Here is a 27,700-nt window from a genome sequence, read left to right as displayed (position 1 = left end):
ATGGGTATGTCTACTTAATGAAACACAAGTCTGAAACCTTTGAAAAGTTCAAAGAATTTCAGAGTGAGGTTGAGAATAAACGTGACAGGAAAATCAAGTTTTTGCGATCAGATCGTGGAGGAGAATACTTGAGTCACGAATTTGGCACACACTTAAGGAAATGTGGAATAGTTTCACAAATCACACCGCCTGGAACACCTCAGCGTAATGGTGTGTCCGAACGTCGTAATCGCACTCTATTAGATATGGTGCGATCTATGATGTCTCTTACCGATTTACCGCTTTCTTTTTGGGGCTATGCTTTAGAGACTGCCGCATTCACTTTAAATAGGGCTCCGTCGAAATCCGTTGATACGACACCGTATGAAGTATGGTTTGGGAAGAAATCTAAGCTGTCGTTTCTAAAAGTTTGGGGATGCGATGCTTATGTTAAGAAACTTCAACCTGAAAAGCTCGAACCCAAGTCGGAAAATGCGTCTTTATAAGATACCCTAAAGAAACTATTGGGTATACCTTCTACCTCAGATCCGAAGGCAAGATCTTTGTTGCCAAGAATGGATCCTTTCTAGAGAAGGAGTTTCTCTCGAAAGAAGTGGGAGGAAAGTAGAACTTGATGAAGTATTACCTCTTGAACCGGAAAATGGCGCAACTCAAGAAAATGTTCCTGAGGTGCCTGCACCGACTAGAGAGGAAGTTAATGATGATGATCAAGATACTTCTGATCAAGCTCCTACTGAAATTCGAAGGTCCACAAGGACACGTTCCGCACCAGAGTGGTACGTCAACCCTGTCTTGGAAATCATGTTGTTACACAATGGTGAACCTTCGAACTATGAAGAAGCGATGGCGGGCCCGGATTCCGACAAATGGCTGGAAGCCATGAAATCCGAGATAGGATCCATGTATGAAAACGAAGTATGGACTTTGACTGACTTGCCCGTGGAGCGGCGAGCCATAGAAAATAAATGTATCTTTAAGAAGGAGACAGACGCAGATGGTAATGTGACCATCTATAAAGCTCGGCTTGTCGCTAAGGATTATCGACAAGTTCAAGGGGTTGACTACGATGAGACTTTCTCACCGGTAGCGAAGCTAAAGTCCGTCCGAATCATGTTAGCAATTGCCGTATTCTACGATTATGAGATATGGCAAATGGATGTCAAAACGGCATTCCTTAATGGTTTCCTTAAGGAAGAATTGTATATGATGCAGCCGGAAGGTTTTGTCGATCCTAAGAATGCTGACAAGGTGTGCAAGCTCCAATGCTCAATTTATGGGCTGGTGCAAGCATCTCGGAGTTGGAACATTCGCTTTGATGAGATGATCAAAGCGTTTGGGTTTATGCAGACTTATGGAGAAGCCTGCGTTTACAAGAAAGTGAGTGGGAGCTCTGTACCATTTCTCATATTATATGTAGATGACATACTTTTGATGGGAAATGATATAGAACTCTTGGACAGCATCAAGGCCTACTTGAATAAGAGTTTTTCAATGAAGGACCTTGGTGAAGCTGCTTACATATTAGGCATCAAGATCTATAGAGATAAATCAAGACGCCTCATAGGTCTTTCACAAAGCACATACCTTGATAAGATATTGAAGAAGTTCAATATGGATCAATCTAAGAAGGGGTTCTTGCCTGTGTTACAAGGTATGAAATCGAGCTCATCTCAATGTCCGACCACAGCAGAAGATATAGAAGAGATGAGTGTCATCCCCTATGCCTCAGCCATAGGTTCTATTATGTATGCCATGTTGTGTACCAGACCTGATGTAAACCTTGCCGTAAGTTTGGTAGGAAGGTACCAAAGTAATCCCAGCAAGGAACACTGGACAGCGGTCAAGAATATCCTGAAGTACCTGAAAAGGACTAAGGAAATGTTTCTCGTTTATGGAGGTGATGAAGAGCTCGTCGTAAAGGGTTACGTCGACGCTAGCTTCGACACAGATCTGGATGACTCTAAGTCACAAACCGAATACGTGTATATTTTGAATGGTGGGGCAGTAAGCTGGTGCAGTTGCAAGCAGAGCGTCGTGGCGGGATCTACATGTGAAGCGGAGTACATGGCAGCCTCGGAGGCAGCACATGAAGCAATTTGGGTGAAGGAGTTCATCACCGACCTAGGAGTCATACCCAATGCGTCGGGGCCAATCAAACTCTTCTGTGACAACACTGGAGCTATTGCACTTGCCAAGGAGCCCAGGTTTCACAAGAGGACAAGGCACATCAAGCGTCGCTTCAACTCCATTCGTGAAAATGTTCAAGATGGAGACATAGATATTCGTAAAGTGCATACGGACCTGAATGTAGCAGATCCGTTGACTAAACCTCTCCCTAGGGCAAAACATGATCAACACCAAAATTCCATGGGTGTTCGATTCATCACAATGTAACTAGATTATTGACTCTAGTGCAAGTGGGAGACTGTTGGAAGTATGCCCTAGAGGCAATAATAAAAGCATTATTATTATATTTCCTTGTTCATGATAATTGTCTTTATTCATGCTATAATTGTGTTATCCGGAAATTGTAATACATGTGTAAATAATAGACACCAACATGTCCCTAGTAAGCCTCTAGTTGACTAGCTCGTTGATCAACAGATAGTCATGGTTTCCTGACTATGGACATTGGATGTCATTGATAACAAGATCACATCATTAGGAGAATGATGTGATGGACAAGACCCAATCCTAAACATAGATTAAAGATCGTATAGTTCGTTTGCTAGAGTTTTTCCAATGTCAAAGTATCTTTTCCTTAGACCATGAGATCGTGTAACTCCCGGATACCGTAGGAGTGCTTTGGGTATACCAAACGTCACAACGTAACTGGGTGACTATAGAGGTAGACTACGGGTATCTCCGAAAGTGTCTGTTGGGTTGACATGGATCAAGACTGGGATTTGTCACTCCGTATGACGGAGAGGTATCACTGGGCCCACTCGGTAATGCATCATCATAATGAGCTCAAAGTGACCAAGTGTCTGGTCACGGGATCATGCATTACGGTACGAGTAAAGTGACTTGCCGGTAACGAGATTGAACGAGGTATTGGGATACCGACGATCGAATCTCGGGCAAGTAACATATCGATTGACAAAGGGAATTGTATACGGGGTTGCTTGAATCCTCGACATCGTGGTTCATCCGATGAGATCATCGTGGAGTATGTGGGAGCCAACATGGGTATCCAGATCCCGCTGTTGGTTATTGACCGGAGAGTCGTCTCGGTCATGTCTACATATCTCCCGAACCCGTAGGGTCTACACACTTAAGGTTCAGTGATGCTAGGGTTGTAGGGATATGTATATGCAGTAACCCGAATGTTGTTCGGAGTCCCGGATGAGATCCCGGACGTCACGAGGAGTTCCGGAATGGTCCGGAGGTAAAGAATTATATATAAGGAGTGCTATTTCAGCCATCGGGACAAGTTTCGGGGTCACCGGTATTGTACCGGGACCACCGGAAGGGTCCCGGGGGTCCACCGGGTGGGTCCACCTGCCCCAGGGGCCACATGCGCTGTAAGGGGGTGCGCCTTGGCCTACATGGGCCAAGGGCACCAGCCCCAAGGGTCCCATGCGCCTAGGGTTTCCAAAGGGGAAGAGTCCCACAAGTGGAAGGCACCCCTAGGTGCCTTGGGGGGGAGGGAAACCTCCCTTGGCCGCCGCCCCCTAGGAGATTGGATCTCCTAGGGCCGGCGCCCCCCCTAGGCCCTCCTATATATAGTAGGGGTAGGAGGGCTTTTTCATCCATGCCTTTGGTTGCCTCCTTCTCCCTCTCCAACACCTCCTCCTCCTCCATAGCGCTTGGCGAAGCCCTGACGGAGTACTGCAGGTCCATCACCACCACGCCGTCGTGCTGCTGCTGGAGCCATCTTCCTCAACCTCTCCTTCCCTCTTGCTGGATCGAGAAGAAGGAGACGTTACGCTGACCGTACGTGTGTTGAACGCGGAGGTGCCGTCCGTTCGGTGCTAGGATCTCCGGTGATTTGGATCACGTCGTGTTCGACTACCTCATCCCCGTTCTTTGAACGCTTCCGCTCGCGATCTACAAAGGTATGTAGATGCATCCGGTCACTCGTTGCTAGATGAACTCATAGATGGATCTTGGTGAAACCGTAGGAAATTTTTTGTTTTCTGCAACGTTCCCCAACAGGTCCTCCAGCCACGCCTCTATCACATTGGTGCGACCACCAGTATTAGAGTGAGGCGTGTGAGAAGAAAATCTATGTTTGGATATCTAATTCTCCTACCTCCTAGCAGTCTCTCTCTCTCTCTCTCTCTCTCCCCTCTCCTCTCCGTGTCCATGAAGGAAGTAATGTTTGTCCCTTAGCCATGTTCCTCAAATCTCTCGTTCTGGTCCACAGTGAAATCAAGGTACATTACCAATTCCTTCATTAGTTTCGTCGGGTTTGGTTAACTGTTGTTGCTGGAGCAGTCAAATTGCCATATATACCATATGTTGGAGATATGTGTTTCATGTTACCAAGCGCCAGATTCTGTGAATAACCACCCCCACCTGGTAGAAGATCAGGCAGGAACCACCTCAACTGTTAAGAATATTTATGCCAACGCAGTAGGCTGCCAAAGCTCTAACTATGGGTATTTTGGTGTTCCTGTCTCGACTCTATCTCTTAGCTTGAGGTACCATTGCCACTTGAAATTGATTTACTACTCATCTTCCAATGATGCTTTTTGATACATCGGTTGTTTGGACCAGTGTTTATTCATCCAGCCAGGCACTACAAAAAGATAAAGCATGGATAACATCTTGGGAATGCAAGAAGGCAAAGGTCAAGAAGGCTTTTGTCCCACGAGACAACAATACCTAAAATGTGACTAGGGCAGTGGCACCAAGTTTAGTATGAAAAATGGAGACCATACATGTACGGATATGAAAGGATCTCAACTACTAGAAATACATGAGCAACAGTGGAGAGAGATATGATATGACTGAGAGGAAGGACAAAATGATATGGGGTGGTGGATGGATATGAATTATGGGTGTGTAACCAGTAAAATGACATATGAGAAACATCCACATAGATCAAGGTCCCTTAAATTTGTAGTTGGGCATGGAAATTTTTTGGAACACCCAACATTTAATAGTACTTCACACTGTGGTGTAATGGTAATCATAACCATATGGGGATAGCTATATCTTTCCCCTTTTGGGGGATTTTATGTAGATGTTAGTTGTCCACAGCTTTGACCATTCACAGTAAAGTCATCTCTGTTGGCACAACGATGGAGATGGTGCTGGCGCTAGTGTGGCAAATAAAGTATCCTCCAATCTCCCCGGCTCGAGTTCTTGAAAATTTTGTTCTGTCCGATGGCCTTTTGCTTTGCAGGGTTTATTAACACAATAGTTTCCCATTGTACTTTGGTCATCCAGGCTCGTCTCTATCACGTTGGTGTGACCTCTAGTACTGGCATGAGGCCTGTGAGAAGAAAGTAAATATATGGATGTTTATTTCTCTTGCCACCTCGAATTGTCTACTCTCTCTCTGTGTGTGTGTGTGTGCATGAAGGAAATATTGGTTGTCCTTAGCCATACTCCTCAAATCTCTTGTTTTGATGCACTATGACATCATTACCAATTTCCTCATTAGTTTCGTCTGGTTGGGCAAACTAGTGTTGCTGGAGCAATTAAATTGGCAAACATACCATATGTCCGAGATATGTATTTGATGTTACCAAGCGCCGGATCCGGCAAATAACCACCTCCACTGCCCCCACTACCACAAGACCAGGCGAGATCCACCTCAACTATTTACAATTTTGTGTCGACGCAGTTGTCTGCCGAAGCTCTCACTATCGATATCATGTTGTTGTCGTCTCAACTCTATCAGGTACCATGGCCACTCACAATGGCTTTACTACTCATCTTCTCATGAAGTTTTTTGATACATCGGTTGACCGTTGTTTATTCATCCAGCCGGGCATTGCAAAAAAGATAAATGTGAAGAACGTCTTTTCCAAGCAAGAAGGCAATAGGTCAAGAAGCCTCTTGTCCCACGACACAACAATACTTAAAACGCGGTCAGGGTAATGAAACCAAGTTCAGTATGAGAGATGGTGACCATACATGGATGGATATGAAAGGATCTCAATGATTGGACATACATGCCAAACAAAGGAGAGAGACATGATACGACTAACAGGCAGGACAAAAAGATATGGGGTGGTGGATTGATATGAACCGTGCGTGTGTAACCAGTGAGGTGACATATGAGACACATCCACATATATCTAGGTCCATTAAATTTGTACTTGAGCACGAGTAAATTGGTAACACACAACACTTGACATTACTTACTCTTTTTTGGTACACATTGTGGTGTAATTTTAATCTCTCTCTCTATCTCTCTCTCACTCACTCACTCACTCATGTGCATGAAGGAGATATTGGTTGTCCCTTAGCCATGTTCCTCAAATCTCTTTTTCTAATGCACAACAACATCAAGTACATTATCAATTTCGCCATTGGTTTCATCAAGTTAGGCTAACTGATGTTGCTGGAGCATTCATAGTGCTATACATACCATATGTCGGAGATATGTATTAATTTGATGTTACCAAGCGCCGGATCCAGCGAATAACTGCCTCCATGGCCCCGCCTGGCACTAGATCAGGCGAGATCCACCTCAACTGTTTATAATTTTTGTGCCGACGCACTAGGCTATGGAAGCTCTCATTACGAGTATCTTGTTGTTCTTATCTCGTCTCTATCTCTTAGCTTGAGGTACAATGGCCACTCAAAATGTCTTCACTGATCGTCTTTACATGATGCTTTTTGATACATCAGTTGTCTGAACCGGTCTTTGTTCATCCATCTAGGCATTGCGATAAAGCATGAACAACATCTTGGGCTATTATTTGGCCTGTTGACCCACACAGCGAGCTAGGATGGCTAGCCGGCTCCCAAGCTGTATACACCAATCGGATGATGCGCTGGGGGAGGGAGGGAGGGGAGGGGTGCCACGTCGCCTTGATTGAACCATAGCTCTACTTAGTGCAAGTTTCCTAAATATCTAGCATACATGAGTAGTTTGCCTATGGAGACGTTTATTTGTATAAGAATAAAAAACGATGTGTATTATCCATAACACTATAGTAACGTAGAAAATTATTTGAAGGCATTCATAGCTGAAACCAATTGTTACCTTGTGTATAACTAGAATGGCGAAAGATATCATTTATAAAATAATATTTCATTTGGACAATCATGAATTTGTATCATTTTAACAAATTTACATGTAGCAAGGATGTTATCATGTATTGTTGCATTCATATTCCTTATAAAATTCAAATGAATGTTGCTGGATGTGCGTAGAACATTGATGTTTTTATGAAATTTTTATGATCAGATTTCTGTTCTTGGTTTCGATCAATATATGAGAGTTGTTTCCCTTAATAGTTTCTAAAGAGTTATTCCAATTTTTTTATTTATTTTTCACAAGTTCATTCATTTGTACAAGAAGTATACTTTTTGTTTAGTAAATATTTCATTTTATGCTTCTAGAATCCGATTTCATGACAGTGAACTATACTTGCAGGGCACAAGCTCCTTAGGCCTGTAGTTATATGTGAGCCAGATATAACCATGATGACTAGATCAGAGGATGACGACTGCCTGATCCTCACGAGCGATGGCTTGTGGGATGTCATCGAGAACCAGATTGCCTGCAATGCCGTGAGGAACTGCCTAGAATTTGAAAACAAGAACAACCAAGGTGCTCCTAGACGGGGTGCACTGATAAGACAAGAGGAAGAGGTTGGCTGCAACAATGCTGCAACCCTCCTAAAGAACATGGCAATCTGCAAGCATAGCCAGGATGACATTAGTGTTGTCGTACTTGATCTGAAGGCGAGAGGTTAGCTAGGAATACTGCATGAGGTCATCATCTCCTTTGCAGCTTAGATTTGATGTGGATAAAACATTGCCATGGTTAGAGATTTATAATAGACATGGATGATTAGAAATGTACAAAAAATGTTGGCCACATATATCTTCATTGCTTAGTGTTCCCATTAGTTTTTTCCGTGGTAGCTTTGTTTGTGGTTTTACTCAAACCTGTTGAACTCATCTCATACAAGTTTGGTGTTTGCATTTAGCACTCAAGCAAAAATGTGCTTGTGTGTTACACCCACCAGAGCTCTGGTATTACCTGGCTTAGGCCCATTTTTTTGCTTGAGTGGTAACTACAAATTTGAAGCAGGGTGCAGGCCTAATGGGCTAATACGAAACAAGGTAGTTGCTCCACAAAACAAAAACGGAACTACTTTGGATGGTGGAACTCGTTGTTAACGGATACCCCTAGAAAAGCACTGAACTCTCGTGGCGATAAGTAGCGCTAAAGTTTTGGTGAACTTTTTCACAGAGGGACGCTGGGGAGATGATGTACAGTTTATTTTTCATGAGATCTGAATTCCAAAATAAAATATTTTGCAACCTGAGCATCCAAATTATGAACTGGTTCCATCATTGTGTTCCCCGCATTGACATATTTGAAATTAGATCAGATCTTAATAGATTTCGACGAAATCATTTTTGAGCATAATTTTTACTCCAAAAGATAATAAACATGTGCTTCCAATGGTAACAAAGTTGTATTTCACACTCAAACATACTTGTACTTCCCATGTGGGTAGTCTACTCGTGCCTAGAGTAAGTTTTGCTCTCTACTTAGTAACTCTACTATGTGACGTTGAATACACATGTGTGCTTCATGGCCAAGCGCACATGTGCTTTGCATGTTATAGATGCCAAGCACAAATGTGCTGCAGTTTTAACCTATACTCCTGACTTGTAGCAACTTGTACTCCTCAATGCAACATGTACCTAATCAGTTAGTCAATACAACGGAACTGTACTACAAACATGGGAAATTTGGGTACGGGGCTTCTAGGAAAACGTAGAAAGCAATTCATAAGAAAAACAAGGGAGAAAACAACACTTGGCCCCTCTGCGAGCCCCTAGCTTACCCCGTGCTCCACGAGTGACAAGTTCCAAGCGCGCCACCGGTAGCCCAGCAAGGGGATACCCCTGATTAGTTGTTCCCAGGTATCTTGTGTCTAATTCTATGTACCTAAGGGAGTCATTGTCACTAACTTATTTTTCACAACATGCAACCATGCCGCCTCATCATACAACTATGAATAGGATAATGCCCACCTCAACATGCATTCATGCATGGTAAAAGGGCCACCACAACATTCAACCATGCATGAGAAAATGTTTTTCATTTATATTCAATAAATATAGTTACAACTATACATAATCCAATATAATAAGTCATATGACACTACAATTTTCGTTCTCATGTTATCAACTAAAATTTTCATCAACTGCCGCTCTATAGATCATTACAAAGAAATAACACGGGATATCCTCTATTACAAAGAAATTCGTGAACCAACAATGGATCATTAATTTCCTATTTCATCCCATGGCTGACAATTTTTGGCAAATCCTTTTCCAACTGCCGCTCTATAGAGAACTTCGTCTCCACTAAACCCTCTTATTGTTCCATTTTTCCCTCAAATTAATTAACATGAGCGTCAACTTCATCTCGGCTGCTCGCTATCCATCTCACTCTTCTCGCATGTGGTTCCTCAATCTCGAGGACATGCCATCTCTGTAGCACCCCATGTTGATGGATCACCGTTTCCACTACAAGAGAGCACTGATGGCACATTACGACATTAGATGGCCGCGGTTCCCATCGCCCGTGGAGGATTGCCACACCAAGCTTCAGAAGATTATTGTTGCCGCTCTTACCTGAAATGCATTACCTCTTTGGGAACAACAATGACATGCAACAACACGTCGGCCGACTGCATGAATTGACCCCATAACTTCCTTATCCAACCTAGGTTCTAATTCATCTCATTTTCTCTTTATTTTTGTATAATCACAAATCAGTTAAATGAAAAAAATTGGTCTCTACGTTGTGCCTATGTTTTAGTTTGTGTCATCCCAGCGGGTGTGCTTCCATTGTGTTGCTAGCATGTCCCGTGGGTCCTCCATGTCGCTTGCTAGGTGTACCACATACTTTGATGGTTCTGCACGTGTTCCTTTACCACGAAGGTGGAGCAGGTGGTGGGTGTGTGGCCAACGTTGGTGGCATATAGCCATATGCATTATGCCTAGGCGCATAGAAACTAACAATGATATATTTTTGTTGTCGCAAGCAATTTCTATCGATGCGAATTCTATTTTTTGGGCATACACTTATAATATTTTAAGCAATGTTTTACAAAATATTGCCGCAGCAGCCGATTCTTCCTCCCTTTTTGTAGCATATTCTTGCAGACTTCCAGATGTCCGCCCATCTATGGTCACCGTTGACTTGAAGATAGGTTCATGATGCAGACCAGTCTGAGTGGTGTTATACAAATGTAAATCTTTCTGTAGGTCTTGAGCATAATTTCGTAACTGAGACTTGTAAGATAGATGTATTTCTGCAATATATAAATAAATTAGTGAGTACCACAAATATAGAAGAAACATGTGTAAACGATCATCAGGAACATTTTTAGTGGCAGGAATAAAAACGTCACAACGGCGTGATAGACACGAAAAAGAAATCAAATCAATTTTTGGCATGAGGGGCATTTATATAGGTAGTAAAGGCCAATCAAGAGAACAGAAAAAACAAAAGAATAATTTTCAATAGCCAATAAGCTATCCATTTCTACTAGACGCTCTCTGAGTAGCTAGCAATATTTTTCTCGAATATGCACGAGTGTGCATATCATATATTAAAGAAGAAAGGCAAAAGAATGCCTCCACCATAGTTACATTAGCAACATAACACGCTACTCCTCACGACTTCCCTGCCTTGCTAGCATACTGAAGAAGGGGCTTACATTCCCTTTCAGTAGGCCCACCGACACCCACACCAAACCCTCTAATCTTATATGGCGAAACAGCAACTCAACGGACAACTGTGCACCGTCAAAGCCTACGGCATTCATGTGCTTCCAGATCTCCCACATTGTAAGCCCACAGATGGTGCGAAGGTCCTTTATGATCATGTTGTTAGGCCCTTGCTTACTGATCAGCCAAAGGTGAGGGAATCATGTTGGGACGGCGCCCACTCAAGCCGCCCCAAAGCCCCATAGATAACAGTCCCATCTTGTCCTTGCAAGCACACATGTGAGTAATAGATGATTAATCGTTTCCTCTTCCTGGTCATGTTGGGACGGCGCCCACTCCGGCCGCCCCAAAAGAGTAGCTTGCAATCAAAAGGGCTTAAACATTCATTTAACAGTTGACACCACTTATCTATGCCAATATAAAAAGATCTAAAGGGGTAGATCCAAACCATCTTGACCGTCAAATCATGTTATCTAGCGGTTTAAATCGCTCCAATGTGGAGCACCAAACATGTTTAACGCTCTAATTATCCACCACTGCAATTGGCTATAAACACGTTTTGACTCAACGCTATCCTCCCATGAAATCTGCAATGTAATTATTATCCTACCATTCCCGCGAAAAAAGTAATTGATATCTTACCAAATACCAACGTTCAACAGATATATCTTACCTAATATAACGTGCAACTAATATCCTACCTAATATAAACGTGCATTGCACGTACATTATTACTAGTATATATGGTGGTCTGCAAACAACCGGCAACGTAACCCACTTATATGTATAGAGTCTGGATGTACTGTTAGCAAGTAAATCTTCTGTGATCTTGTCGAGCACGACGAGGCCCCATCAGTCGTGGCGGATCAGGTTCTTAGGAGTAGTGTCACATCTGCTTTGGTAGTTGACTTAGAAGCAGCGACGGCGCATATATCTGGCGCTAAAACAGGATCTAGCTAGCTAAGGCGCATACATACTCACCGGAAAGTAGCTGCCGAGGGGCGGAGCGGCGACGGCGCATGCATCTAGCGCTAACAGGAGCCCTAAAATCTTGAACAAAACGAGATCTAGCTAGCTAGGGCGCACCCATACTCACCGGTCAGTAGTTGCAGAGGTGACGAGGGGTGCTCCAACACTTCCCTGGCGGCGACGTCCTCCAAGGCTGCCCTTGCGGCGAGGTCCTGCGCCTGGATGAGTGTGCGGGACCCAGACTCTGGCCAGCTGAACTCAGCGCCACCGATGGAGGACCCTCGCGTGGGTCCTGACTGCGGCAGTGGAATGGAACCTTGACACGTGGTCAGGGCCCTCGCGCCGGTCGGTGTACGCCGGCGTCGCCCACCGCGGCTGCTGGCATAGGTTGTTCAGACTGAGCTTGTACATCATCGATAGCGTCGCGTAGGAGCGGGCTGGATTAGAAACAGGAAACGGGATTGAAGCTAGGAAGGGAAGGGTTTCCTCGGGGCTTCGATCTGATCTGCGCGCGGCTGCGTTTCGGCCGGCCTCGTGTGCACTAATTGGACGCGCCAGCAAGCACTACTGCGTTTCTTTCTTTCTTTGGATTTGGAAGTCTGCTGACAGCTTTGCAGAGGGTGCTGTTCACTGTTAAACGCATGTTGGGCACTGTCAATTCCAATTAATGCCGTGAAACTGGAAGGTTTTTATTTCTGTCGTTTCCCATTTTTTATGCTTTCCTTTTAACACTCCCCAAATACGTACCTCAGTTCAGCTTGGGGAATTTTAAAATTTCGAGATTTCAATGAACATATTTGTTTGGGACATGGTTCGACACACGCACCCGTTATGAATAGTAAATTCAGAAAAAAAATATGTACTGACTTTTATCCAAAAAATCTGAATTCTTTTTCCGCATACATGATTTACCACTCTACTCGCATATGAAATTTCAGAAACAAATGACACCCACTGGATTCAGTGGCGTCCCTACACATAACCGGAGGGTTCAGTGGCGTCCCTAAATTACTGAGGTGCCCACACACCTTATCCAGGTGCTACACATAATCAGAGGGTTCAGTGACGTCCCTAAATTACGTCGAGGAAGGAGATGTCTCCAACGGTGGCGGCAGTATGGCCAATGGCTTTCATGTCGAGGTCGGAGCTTGTGCAGGTTCAGCAGAAGATGATGGTCATTTTTATGCATAACTGTTTTGACAAATATGTGATGCAAACTTTTTGAGAAATTTGTGATTAACATTTTTTAAGTACACGATGAATATTTTTTTAAATACAAATAACTTTCTTTAAATACGCAGTGAATATGTTTTGATCCGGGCGCCGAGATCCCCGCCGCCACCTTCCCCTGCACCCGCCCGGGCTTTGCCGATGGCCGTCTCTGGTGCCAGCGAGGGAGGGAAGGGGGACGAGGTGAGGCGGCGCGATGAAAGATCAGATCGCCCCCGATGCGCCCGGGAGGCAACACGAGGGCCACATGGGAGGGAGGGCGTCATGGGCTATGTCAGTTTGATCAATGAGTAATCAAGTTTTTTCCCCAAAAGAAAAGAAAATAATAAATGAAAGATACTCCCTCCATCCCATAATATAAGAGCACTTTTCACAGTAGAGTAGTGTAAATAACACTTATATTATGGGACAGAGGGAGTCGAAGATAATGATGCTAAAATATTAAAAACGAGTAGAAATTAATTACGAGTAATAAATGGATAAACATGTGTCTGTCGCCTGCCGCCGTGTAGCCACAATTCCATATATCATGTCCGTTACACAAAACTGGTTCGCTCCCAAAGACCAGATTTCTTTTCTTCTTCATCCCCCAGCTTTCATCCGCCCCTTGTGTGTTTGTTTCTTTCCCACAAGTCTTGCTTGGTAGCGAATTCTCTGCTGCTTTAGGGCCCTCGCCTATTCTAATCAATATGCTCCCTTCAGTGATCGTCGATCTGTAGTTATGGCCAACGCGGGTGTCAACAATGTTCCTGCCGCCGGCAAGTGGGGAGCCGCCCCCGCCATGGCCTCCGTGGAAGGCGAGGCGCAGTCCCCACCGCCCTCGTCCGGGTACAACACATCGTCAGAGTCGGAGGGGTTTCTGACAGGCACCGAGGAAGGGGATGGATCGGGTGTGGTGCTGGCGCCCCTGCTGCGGTGCTGCCAGCTGAAGCGGCGGCGGTGGCAGTGTGGTCCCTCTCTTTTCGGTCCGCGTCGGAGTGGGGAATGGATCCGCGAAAGGGTATGGAGGACACCATATTGTTGCGCCCGGGCCGATAGCTACCCCATGCACTTCTTTGCCGTGTTCGACGGCCAGGGCGACCCCCCAGGTAACCTTCCAAGCCACCTCCAGGTCTAATGCTCGGCACCATCCACGCTCTTTCCGCTACACCTTTGATTGGCTTGCTACATCATGGTGCTGTGTCGGCCCTGTGCAGGGACCAGATGCACGTCATACTTGTGGAGGAGCTGGTAGGCACGGTAACAGCCTACCCGAAGGAGCACCCGGAAAAGGATGACGAGGCGGAGCGTCGTGCGTGGGAGGCGGCGTTGAAGCGGAGCTTCGAGCGGGCGGACGCGCTGGGGATGGGGCGGTCGGCACCGGGATGGCCCATCATGGGGTCCACCCACCGCCGTGGTGGATCTCCTGGTCCGCGGCAGATTCCTCGTCGCCACCTGCGGGGACTCCCGCGCCGTGCGCTGCCGCGCCGGTAACGCCTTGCCACTTTCCGAGAACCACAAGCTGAGATTAATTGCGTCATGCGTATTGCCGCCTCCGCACACGGGCAGCTGCGTTGCCATGCCACGGGGTTTGGATACAAGTTGTTCCGAGGCGCACTCACACAACAAGTGCTCCCTTCGGAAGGAAAGATAAGAGTTGTTTAGATCTTCTATATTTATTTACGGAGGGTGTACAGCCTAGGTAGGCCAAACAGAGAGAAGTACTGCCTAATCCTGGCACTGGGACGACCTTGCGACCTCAGTCAACGACAACCTTGCAATCAGGAACAGACAGACAAGAGAAATCAATCTCAGACAACCACCTTAGATAGACTCACGGAAGAGCAAAAAATAACAACTGGAACTTACACATATCACGAGGCCTAGAGTCGACACGGTTCTATCAAGAAACGCCACCTCCGCTACACAGATCACCATAGATGATGGACAGCCAAAGCGGCCGGCCGTTCCTCGGCAAAATAATTCCGGCACCCCAGATCAGATCCCCAGGAACACACGTCAGACCCGAACCGTCCGTTATACCTTCGTCAACTCGTGGACCGAGGCGTGCGTGGCCATGCCTCGGATCGGCCCCAGGCCAGATCACAGCGGAGAAACTTTGAACGACCCGCGGGCGGCCGCTAAGCAAACGAATCTCTATCTCCAACCAAAGTTCCGTTAAATAAAAGGTGATTATCAGGGAGACCGGTGGAGGATTTAGCAAATCTTGGTGTCATGGTCAGAGTTACCTACACTTTAGATACATACATACATGCTTTGTTTCCATGCATTAACATTGGCTTTGTACAATATACAAAGAATCAAAAGTTTGTGTAGAACACTTTTTACCAAATATGTGATCCACATTTTCTTTCAGAAATATGCAATGAACATGTTTTTTGCAAATATGTGATGAACTTTTTTTTTAAAATATGCGATGGACAGTTTTTCAAGTACACCGTGAATATTTCAAGATACACATTGCTCGATCCGTGCGTTTCTTTATACACAAAACTGCTTCAGGAGCGCTCCAGTCTTCCTCCTCTGCTGCTTCGATCTTCCTCCACAAAAATTAGGAGAAAGTACAGCTGAGCGCTCCAGTCTTCCTCCGTATTTATGGCCAGCGCCGCCGGCGAGTTGGGAGCCAACCCTGCCATGGCCTTGGAGGAAGGTGAGGTCCAGTCCTCACCTCTCTTATCCGGGTACTACGCATCCTTGGAGGAGTCAGATGGCGACGTCACGGGCCCAGAGAAAGGGGAGAACTCCCGCATGGTGGCGGTTCTCCTGCACAGCCTGCTGAAGCGACGGCAGCGGCTGTGTGGCCCATGTGGCCCATGGCGTTCGGGTCGGCATCGGAGAAGGGGTTGTGCCCGTTCTTCTGCGCCTGCACTGACCGCTCACCCATGCACTTCTTCGCCGTCTTCGACGGCCATGGTGGCCCCAAGGTAACCTCCCCACTCCTCACCTAGTCATTTCTTAACTTGGCCAGACTAGGAAACCTTCCACGCCATATCTAGGTTGAGTGCTCGACACATAAACACCCTACCTTACACGTTTGATTTGCTTGGTACGTGGCGATGCAGGTGTCAGCATTGTGTAGGGAACAGATGCACGCCGTCTTGGTGGAGGAGCTGGCCGGCCCAGGAAATGACGAAGAGGCGGAGTGTTGTGCATGGGAGGCGGTGCTGAACCGGAGCTTCGAGCTGGCGTACGCACTGGGGATGGGGCTGACGATTTGGCGGACGCACTGCCATGGTGGTGCTTCTGGTCCGCGGCAGCATCCTGGTGGCCAACTGCGGCGACTCCCACGCCGTGCTCTGCCGCGCCGGTGATGCGCATTGTCTTTTTCTCCTTTGGACAATTTTTGAGCTTGATGAGACGTGGATATGGTTGGAGCGGACAGACGAGAGGGCGCGCGTCAAGGCGGCCGGAGGGAAAGTGTGGCGCTCCAACGACGGGCAAGTGCAGGATTGGGGGGCTTGCCATGTCGCGGGCTTCAGGTACGTACGTATTACTACTGTAGCAAAGGCGTGTAGTTTGTTTGGTTCTTATGCACACATTTTGAAATACGCGGTAAACATTTTTTAAGTACATGATGAACATCAAATATGTGTTGAACACTTTCTCAAATAGAAGATGAACATTTTTCAAATATGTGTTGAACACATTTTCAAATATCCGTTGAACACCTTTTCAAGTACATCATGAATACTTTTCTCAGTACATTATGAATATATTTCTTTCATATACGCGATGAACTTTTTTTCCATACGAGTGTGGTGCAAAAACACTTCACGCTAGAAATTTTTTCCTCTTCATCCTGCAGCCTTCCTCGTCTTCTGCAAATTAGTATCACATCCGTTGTAGGGGGAGCTAGAGGCGTTCACTGATCCAAGTACATGCTACACACTTGCGGATGTACGGCGCAAAATTGGAGTTGGTGGGCCTACCCAGCCCGTTTACAATCCACCCCCCGGGCATTACGTGCCGTTTGAACCTCTGGCACAGGCTTTTATTGAGCCAAAACATCGTAGCAATCTAGCCAAGTTGAACACCAGACTAATTGGTGTTGAGCAAAAGGGTTAGTTTGGGTTAAATTTTTAGACAAGAGGGTTTTTTTGGAGGGACATGGGTTATTTTTTATGCTGAACATTTTAGAGAGATCCAGTTTGTCAACTCTCACTAAATGAAGTGAGTGAATCAATACAGTTTTTACTCAGTTCTTGAATATTGAAATCCAAGGTGGTGATGAATGTGTTTATTACTAATACATATAAATTCCAAAGGATGTTAGTGCTGATATAGAGGTTAGGCGGTGCAAGTAAAATGCCTCCCATGAGAATAAAAAAAAAATATCAAACAAACCATAAGCATTTGCTCTTATCTTTTTTGCTTCTTGACGTATTGCCACTATGGCAGTTGCCGCAGCAGCCGATTCTGCCTCCCTTTTTGTAGCATATTCTTGCAGACTTCCAGATGTCCGCCCATCTATGGTCACCGTTGACTTGAAGATAGGTTCATGATGCAGACCAGTCTGAGTGGTGTTATACAAATGTAAATCTTTCTGTAGGTCTTCTGCATAATTTCGTAACTGTGACTTGTAAGATAGATGTATTTCTGCAATATATAAATAAATTAGTGAGTACCACAAATATAGAAGAAACATGTGTAAACGATCATCATGAACATTTTTAGTGGCAGGAATAAAAACGTCACAACGGCGTGATAGACACGAAAAAGAAATCAAATCAATTGTTGGCATGAGGGGCATTTATATAGGTAGTAAAGGCCAATCAAGAGAACAGAAAAAACAAAAGAATAATTTTCCATAGCCAATAAGCTATCCATTTCTACTAGACACTCTCTAAGTAGCTAGCAATATTTTTCTCGAATATGCACGAGTGTGCATATCATATATTAAAGAAGAAAGGCAAAAGAATGCCTTCACCATAGTTACATTAGCAACATAACACGCTACTCCTCACGACTTTCCCGCCTTGCTAGCATACTGAAGAAGGGGCTTACATTCCCTTTCAGTAGGCCCACCGACACCCACACCAAACCCTCTAATCTTATACGGCGAAACAGCAACTCAACGGACAACCATGCACCGTCAAAGCCTACGGCATTCATGTGCTTCCAGATCTCCCACATTGTAAGCCCACAGATGGTGCGAAGGTCCTTTATGATCATGTTGTTAGGCCCTTGCTTACTGATCAGCCAAGGGTGAGGGAATCATGTTGGGACCGCGCCCACTCAGGCCGCCCCAAAGCCCCACAGATAACAGTCCCATCTTGTCCTTGCAAGCACATACGTGAGTAATAGATGATTAATCGTTTCCTCTTCCTGGTCATGTTGGGACGGCGCCCACTCTGGCCGCCCCAAAAGAGTAGCTTGCAATCAAAAGGGCTTAAACATTCATTTAACAGTTGACACCACTTATCTATGCCAATATAAAAAGACCTAAAGGGGTAGATCCAAACCATCTTGACCGTCAAATCATGTTATCTAGCGGTTTAAATCGCTCCAATGTGGAGCACCAAACACGTTTAACGGTCTAATTACCCACCACTGCAATTGGCTATAAACACGTTTTGACTCAACGCTATCCTCCCATGAAATCTGCAATGTAATTATTATCCTACCATTCCCGCGAAAAAAAGTAATTGATATCTTACCAAATACCAACGTGCAACAGATATATCTTACCTAATATAACGTGCAACTAATATCCTACCTAATATAAACGTGCATTGCATGTACATTATTACTAGTATATATGGTGGTCTGCAAACAACCGGCAACGTAACCCACTTATCTCTACTCCTAATGGACGACTTGGTGAATAGTCTGCGCGGTTTTTTTTCACCATCCTCCCACCTCCGTTTTATTTTCGTCATCCTCCCACCACTTTCGTCTGGGTTTTTTCGTCCCCCCTCCCACCACCCCATCGGTTTATTTTTTTCACTATTTCCTTCTAAACAAACACTTTCCTACCGTACAAAAAGGCACAGATCTAACTTTAGTAAATTACCCAAATCAAACGATCCATCTCATCAATGCAATTTGCTTTAGGAAACATATAACGGATGTGAAGGAAACAAATAATAGACTATCCAAATCAATCGATCCATCCCATCAATGCAATTTGATTTAGGAAACATATAATAAATTTTAAGGAAACAAATAACAGACTTTAAAGAAAAATCCAATTAACTAATCTCTACTCTGTCCCTCGCTTCCTTTCCCAGCATTGATACAATGGAAGGAATTATAATCAAACGATCCATCTCATCAATGCAATTTGCTTTAGGAAACATATAATGGATGTGAAGGAAACAAATACTAGACTATCCAAATCAATCGATCCATCCCATCAATGCAATTTGATTTAGAAAACATATAATAAATTTGAAGGAAACAAATAACAGACTTTAAAGAAAAATCCAATTAACTAATCTCTACTCTTAAAGACCCCTCGATTGATTTTTGTCCCTCGCTTCCTTTCCCAGCACTGATACAATGGAAGGAATTATAATCCACCTATTTGTTCTCCTATATATCCATGCATGCAACACAACATAAAGCGGTGAAAAAAACACTCACCTCGCACGTCCCCCTGCCTGCAATCCCGAGACGCCGCCATCGCTCCAGGCTCCAGCCTCCGCCGTCCTACATCTTGCCCCTCTCCAACCACAGAGACCTCCGCCACCGCCGCCATCTCGGAACCCCAGTTCAGGGTAGGACTCAGGGAGGGTGTGGCTGTGGACGACGCTGCCGCCGTCGCAGAACCCTAGGGCAGGGCGTGGTCGCGTTGCGGGCAGCGCGAGCGGCCGTGCGTCTCCCCCGTCAGGCTGTCCTTGGCAGGAACTCGGGACCTCCTCCTGACAGAGCCAAGGCTCTCCGAGGTCCAAGTCGCTATGCGGCGTGCACAGTAATCTCCCCGGCCTACTCTCTCTTCACGTCAATGCTCCTGTGCTCCGACCCTCCCCGACCCCTCCCAGCAAGCAACAGAGTCTCTTGGGTTCGAGCTCCACCGGGCCGGCGGCGGCGGCGTCCATGTTCGTTGGGCGGTAATGCAACGGGGCAACGCACGTCAATGTTTGTTCCTATCCAAATATTACACGGTCGCATAATTCTTCCCTAACTTGCAGATGCTATCCAGGCCACATTATCCTTCCCTGACATGCAGATGCTATCTAAGCATTTGTGTTCTAACAGAAATAACTTTTTTCATTAAATCAATAAGAGCAGCACAAAGTCTAGGTCCCTGTCTCGGTGACAGACGGAAGGAGGAGAAGGATTGATATGTATGAGAATATTAATATTAAACTCTTAAAGTTAATGTGGCCCCGTTGCAACGCACGGGCGTTCTTCTAGTATGTATAGAGTCTGGATGTACTGTTAGCAAGTCAATCTTCTGTGATCTTGTCGAGCACGACGAGGCCCCATCAGTCGTGGCGGATCAGGTTCTTAGGAGTAGTTTCACGTCTGCTTTGGTAGTTGACTTAGAAGCAGCGACGGCGCATATATCTGGCGCTAGCCGGAGTTCGAGGATCTTGAACAAAACAGGATCTAGCTAGCTAAGGCGCATACATACTCACCGGAAAGTAGCTGCCGAGGGGCGGAGCGGCGACGGCGCATGCATCTAGCGCTAACAGGAGCCCTAAAATCTTGAACAAAACGAGATCTAGCTAGCTAGGGCGCACCCATACTCACAGGTCAGTAGTTGCAGAGGTGACGAGAGGTGCTCCAACACTTTCCTGGCGGCGACGTCCTCCAAGGCTGCCCTTGCGGCGAGGTCCTGCGCCTGGATGAGTGTGCGGGACCCAGACTCTGGCCAGCTGAACTCAGCGCCACCGACGGAGGACCCTCGCGTGGGTCCTGACTGCGGCAGTGGAATGGAACCTTGACGCGTGGTCAGGGCCCTCGCGCCGGTCGGTGTACGCCGGCGTCGCCCACCGCGGCTGCTAGCACAGGTTGTTCAGACTGAGCTTGTACATCATCGATCGCGTCGCGTAGGAGCGGGCTGGATCAGAAACAGGAAACGGGATTGATGCTGGGAAGGGAAGGGTTTCCTCGGGGCTTCGATCTGATCTGCGCGCGGCTGCGTTTCGGCCGGCCTCGTGTGCACTAATTGGAGGCGCCAGCAAGCACTACTGCGTTTCTTTCTTTCTTTGGATTTGGAAGTCTGCTGACAGCTTTGCAGAGGTTGCTGTTCACTGTTAAACGCATGTTGGCCGCTGTCAATTCCAATTAATGCCGTGAAACTGGAAGGTTTTTATTTGAGGTAGTATCACCAACAGTCATAGAACTTGCGCTCGATGTTCAGTTTAGTGCTAGAACTTTGAAAATACGAATTTTCAGTCACTTAACTTGACTCAAGCGTGCACATACGGTCACAAAATACATATGTGGACGTATTAATGTGTATGACCCCACCTGTCAGTGAGTAATGGTGTCCGGCCGATGTTATTTTGCAGGAAACACCTTGTATTTTTTATTCACGAAAAAACAAGCCACCGCAAATTTTTTATTTTGCAGAAAAGCAAATCAATATACAACTGAAATTAACAGCAAAAAAGTAGTACACCTGCAGTCGAACCCGATTATATAAACGACCCGCTTCACCAATCACATTTGTCCTCTGTGAATAATAAACCTCCCTGTGTGTATTGAACGCGAAGGCATGTGGAGCTAAATGGATTGCGGATACTGCTGCTCATTTTGGACGCACTATTTTCTTTAATATATATGCAGAACGTAAGTAAAAAATTGTTTTGTTCAAATATTTATGTGTTAAAAATTATACATAAAGAAGATGATTAGTAAATAAAAATATGTAAATATAAACTTGTGTATTCTATAAAAAATATTTAGTAAAACACAAATAATAAAAACTTTTAAGATATTGCAAAACATAAGTAGTAAAATTATGTTCAAATATTTGTGTGTTAAAACTATTATACATAGAAACAATCATTCGTAAATAAAAAAATTCAATGTAAAACTGTGCATTATATAAGTAATATTTAGTTGATACAGACATTCAAATTCTTTATTAAATAAACATGTTCAATGAATCCACAAAAAATTATACACTCAGGGCTTATATTCAAATTATATAAAATGATGAATACAAACTTTAAATGATTGTGTTAATTATAAAAACTTTATTATAATTCATAAATATTTTTAAAGTAATACATAAACAATTTAAAAGTAGGTTATTTCGTTTGTAATTTGTATGTACAAAATTTATAAAGCACGAATATCTAAAAATTTATAAAGCACGAATATCTAAAAATTTGTATGTACAAACTTTAAATGTATGTACAAAATTTGTATGTACAGAGAGGGAGGAGGCGTTCGGTGGAGTTGGGTGGGCTCTATCTCGTGGGCTCTTTTTTTTCTCCTTTTCTCTAGATGGATGGATGGATGGCTGGATGGATGTGGGGTGGAGAGCTAGATGGATGGATATGCGCCACGTCATCGATCCGTGGCACAAACGTTTCCACCAATAGGAATCAAGCTCATGCAATTGTGCTCTCCCTTTTGTTTTTCTTCTAAATTTTTTTACTCTCTTGTACTGCTGAAGGAGGGCAAGTGCTAACCGCGTCCACGCCGGTGAAGGGTCTGGCGTCCTCTGGCCTTGCCGCCATCGGAGCAGCGCTAGAGGTGGAGGCCACCGAAACCATAGCCACGAGGTAGGGTTTTGGGTGGACGGAAGGAGCGGATCCTGACGCATGGATGGACACGGCAGGACGAGGTCCGGCGGACCCGGCTGTCGGCGATCTATGAGGGGAGAGGAGGATCACAGCGGCATGCTGGATCCAGCCACTTGTAAACTGCACCATCTTCGAGTTAGTATCTGACTATCGAGAGGGAACGTGTCCGGTTTATGAAGGAAGTGTGTTGCCCGTTGCTCCATTGACCTCGAAACTTCCCGTGCTCTTAAAGGGGGGCATTTCATGACACGTTCCCGGACATGGCATTTTTTGGGACCGTCTGGAATATTTGAGGCATTTACTGCATCTGTAGGGCTTTAATGTGGAAAATTGCAGATCTGCACGGCGGCCACCTGAAATGATGTCAATAAGTGGTTTGTAAATCATATATGATGTCTTTGCAGTATGCGTAGGCCTAATGCAACCAAAGGAGGAGGATCCATACCACTAGGGGGCGAATGTACCTTGGCGGCATGTCGGAAATCCTCGGGACCTCGCACGGTGTCGTCATATGGCCCTTGTAAGGTGTGGTAAAAATTTGAGCGTGTTTCGCAGAAGTCTGACCAGCGGCCACTTGTAAACCGCACCATCTTTAAGTTAGTATCTTGCTATAGAGAGATAATGTTTCAGTTTGTGAAGGAACTGCGCTGCCCGTTGCTCCGTTGACCTCGAAAATTTTCATGCTCTCAAAGGGGGCCATTTCATGACACGTGCCAGGACATGGCATTTTTCGGGCACGCCTGGAATATTTGAGACATTTACTGCATTCGTAGGGTTTCAATGCGGGAAATCACATATCTGCACAACGGCCACCTGAAATGATGTCCATAAGTGGTTTCTAAAATCATATATGATGTCTTTGCAGTATGCATCGGCCTAGTGCAACCAAAGGAGGAGCAACCCCACCACGGGGAGAGGCGAATGTACCTCGACGAGATGTCAGATCTAGCCGTAAAAATCCATGAAAAATCATACGATGCCGGAAATCCTCGGGACCTAGCACGATGTCGTTATATGGCCCTTGTAAGGTGTGGTAAAAATTTGAGCGCGTTTCACAAAAGTTTGACCGGCGACCACTTGTAAACTGCACCATCTTCGAGTTAGTATCTTGCTATAGAGAGAGAATGTTTCGGTTTGTGAAGGAACTGCGCTGCCTGTTGCTCAGTTGACCTCAAAAATTCTCATGCTCTCAAAGGGGGCCATTTCATGAGACGTTCCAGGACATGGCATTTTTCGGGCTTGCCTGGATTATTTGAGACATTTACCACATCCGTAGGGTTTCAATGCGGGGAATTGCAGATCTGCACGACGGCCACCTGAAGTGATGTCCAGAAGTGGTTTGTAAAATCATATATGATGTCTTGCAGCATGCATAGGCCTAGTGCAACCAAAGAAGGAGGAGCCCCACAACCGGGGGGGGGCGAATGTACCTTGGTGGCATGCCAGATCAAGCCATAAAAATCTGTGAAAAATCATACGATTGCGGAAATCCTCGGGACCCGGCACAGTGTCTTCATATGCCCCTTGTAGGGTGTGGTAAAAGTTTGAGCGCGTTTCGCAGAAGCCTGACCGGAGGCCGCTTGTAAACTGCAGCATCTCCGAGTTAGTATCTAGCTATCGAGAGAGAACGTGTCTGGTTTGTGAATGAAATGTGTTACCCGTTCCTCCATTGGCTATTTCAACCCTCCATCGCACTTGTATACATATATTAAGACACAATGCAAGTTTGGGTACCATTGATACCCCCAAGGCCCCCGACCGACCTAATCCTAGCCCGGTTGACCCGAAGATCTAGGCCTTTGACTTTCACCGGACGGCCTTTGACCAACGTACTTTTCCACCTGGTTGTGATAGGTCAGCCCATAGGAACATTTCAAAACAAGGTCTGGGCCCAACACACCAGCGGACCCCCCTCGTGTCGACCCGATGCGGCCATTCCCCCCCCCCCTGCAAGTGCCGGCGACAGCACCTTTCGTGAAGGGGGTCACACTCCGGAGCCGCATGTCGTTTGTTTGCACCTGACAGCACACTTCCAGACATGTAAGAGGACCTGGCGCAAGATTTGATGGCGTAGCTAGCCCCCAAAGGCCCTCGACCACACTCATAGACATGCGAAGAACAATCCATGGCCGGGGATTTTTTCACATACTCCTGCATCTTAAAAAATATAAGAAATTGCCACACATATTATATCATATGTGTCTGCACTGTGTAAAAATCTCATGAATTGATTACGCTCAAGTGTTCAGGAATATTCATGCAACGCCAAAACCGCAGAAGGATTACTTCGATTGCATCGCCGTTCATGAGGGCGAACCTCACACTGGAGCCGCGTATTGCCTCTTTAGACATGGCACCACATCTTTCGGCATGTATGAGGACTCGGTCAGCCGAACCGGTCCCCGGTCAGCCGAACCCTGGACAAGTTGACCCGGAAATCTACGCCTTTGACTTTCACCGGACGAGCTTTGACCAATGGACGTTTTCACCTGGTTGTGATAGGTCGGCCCATAGGAACACTTGAGAACAAGGTCTGGGACAAACCCACCATAAGATTCCCTTCGTGTCAACCCGACATGGCCGTTTCCTCCCCCCAAGTGACAACGACATCGGCGTCCATGAAGGGTCACACTCCTGAGCCAGTTGCCTTTGCACCCGCCACCACAGTCCTTGAAACAATCTGATGAAGCAAACATGATTTAAGTTTGTTCAAATTTGAAACATAGTATAACACATAATCCTTTCAAGATTCTGATAAAAAACCATATAAATTTTGTCAAAATCAATCCAAGTATCAATTACTTATGATTTTAATAAAGCAGAAGGACCTACATGCAAAAGTATAGGAGGCCACATTTCTAACATACTCAAAAACAAAAACAAACTGGATATTCATAATCTATGAAAAATTCTACCCTAAATCGATGTATAATTTGTGTATGTTTAAGTTTAGATAAGTTAGATTTAAATTAAACAAAATTTAACTTAAAAATAAAAATAATTTAAAATAAAAACAAATAATATCTATGCCTACGGCATGGCCGTAGGCATAGTTCTCGGCCAGGGGCTGCCAGGAGGCGCCATGTGGCGGGGTTATGCCTACGGCAAGGCTGTAGGCATAGATGGAAAACTATGCCTACGGCTTTGGCGTCGGCATAGCTCTGCCACGTGGAAGCTCCTACTAAAAAAATATAGATAATATCTATGCCGACGGCCGCCGTTGTTGGGGAACGTAGCAGAAATTCAAAATTTTCCTACGTGTCACCAAGATCTATCTATGGAGAGACCAGCAACGAGTAAAAAGAGAGTGCATCTACATACCCTTGTAGATCGCTAAGAGGAAGCGTTCAAGTGAACGGGGTTGATGAAGTCGTACTCGTCGTGATTCAAATCACCGATGATCAAGTGCCGAACGCACGGCACCTCCGCGTTCAACACACGTACAGCCCGGTGACGTATCCCACGCCTTGATCCAGCAAGGAGAGAGGGAGAGGTTGAGGAAGACTCCATCCAGCAGCAGCACAACGGCGTGGTGGTGGTGGAGGAGCGTGGCAATCCTGCAGGGCTTCGCCAAGCACCACGGGAGAGGAGGACGACTTGGGAGAGGGGGAGGGCTGCGCTAGAACTTCGTCTATAGCTCCCATGCGCCTCCCCACTATATATAGGGGTGGAGGGGCTGGTTTCTTGCCCTCCAAGTCCATTGGGGCGTTGGCCAAGGTGGGAGGAAAGAAATCTCATTATTTCCTTCCCCACCGATTGTTATCCCCCCTTTTTAGGGATCTTGATCTTATCCCTTCGGGATATGATCTTATTCCTTCTAAGGGGGGATCTTGGTGCGCCTTGACCAGGGGTGTGGGGCCTTGCCCCCACTACCCACGTCCATGTGGGTCCCCCCATGCAGGTGGGCCCCACTCCGGAACCTTCTAGAACCTTCCCGGTACAATACCGAAAAATCCCGAACATTTTCCGGTGGCCAAAATAGGACTTCCCATATATAAATCTTTACCTCCGGACCATTCCGGAACTCCTCGTGACGTCCGGGATCTCATCCGGGACTCCGAACAACATTCGGTAACCACTTACAAACTTCCTTTATAACCCTAGCGTCATCGAACCTTAAGTGTGTAGACCCTACGGGTTCGGGAGACATGTAGACATGACCGAGACGTTCTCCGGTCAATAACCAACAGCGGGATCTGGATACCCATGATGGCTCCCACATGTTCCACGATGATCTCATCGGATGAACCATGATGTCAAGGACTTAATCAATCCCGTATTCAATTCCCTTTGTCTATCGGTATGTTACTTGCCCGAGATTCGATCGTCGGTATCCAATACCTTGTTCAATCTCGTTACCGGCAAGTCACTTTACTCGTTCCGTAACACATCATCCCGTGATCAACTCCTTGGTCACATTGCGCATATGATGATGTCCTACCGAGTGGGCCCAGAGATACCTCTCCGTTTACACGGAGTGACAAATCCCAGTCTCGATCCGCATAAAACAATAGATACTTTCGGAGATACCTGTAGTGCACCTTTATAGTCACCCAGTTACGTTGTGACGTTTGATACACCCAAAGCACTCCTACGGTATCCAGGAGTTACACGCTCTCATGGTCGAAGAAAGAGATACTTGACATTGGCAAAGCTCTAGCAAATGAACTACACGATCTTTTGTGCTAGTCTTAGGATTGGGTCTTGTCCATCACATCATTCTCCTAATGATGTGATCCCATTATCAACGACATCCAATGTCCATAGCCAGGAAACCATGACTATCTGTTGATCACAACGAGCTAGTCAACTAGAGGCTCACTAGGGACATATTATGGTCTATGTATTCACACTTGTATTACGATTTCCGGATAATACAGTTATAGCATGAATAAAAGACAATTATC

General features: G+C 45.6%; 1 protein-coding gene across 1 annotated transcript in view; it reads left to right on the top strand.

Moving 5' to 3' along the window:
- The window catches only part of LOC119328625 (probable protein phosphatase 2C 37), a 37,554-nt gene extending 29,670 nt beyond the window's left edge, over positions 1–7,884 (top strand). Inside the window, exon 4 of the mRNA XM_037601606.1 lies at positions 7,562–7,884. Within this exon, the coding sequence (XP_037457503.1) occupies positions 7,562–7,884 (323 nt within the window). The remainder of the gene's footprint in view (positions 1–7,561) is intronic.
- The last annotated feature ends 19,816 nt before the right edge of the window (positions 7,885–27,700 follow it).

The sequence above is a fragment of the Triticum dicoccoides genome, chromosome 7A (assembly GCF_002162155.2).
Source record: "Triticum dicoccoides isolate Atlit2015 ecotype Zavitan chromosome 7A, WEW_v2.0, whole genome shotgun sequence".
In the NCBI taxonomy this organism is placed as follows: Eukaryota; Viridiplantae; Streptophyta; class Magnoliopsida; order Poales; family Poaceae; genus Triticum; species Triticum dicoccoides.
This window is presented reverse-complemented; position numbering and strand designations above follow the sequence as displayed.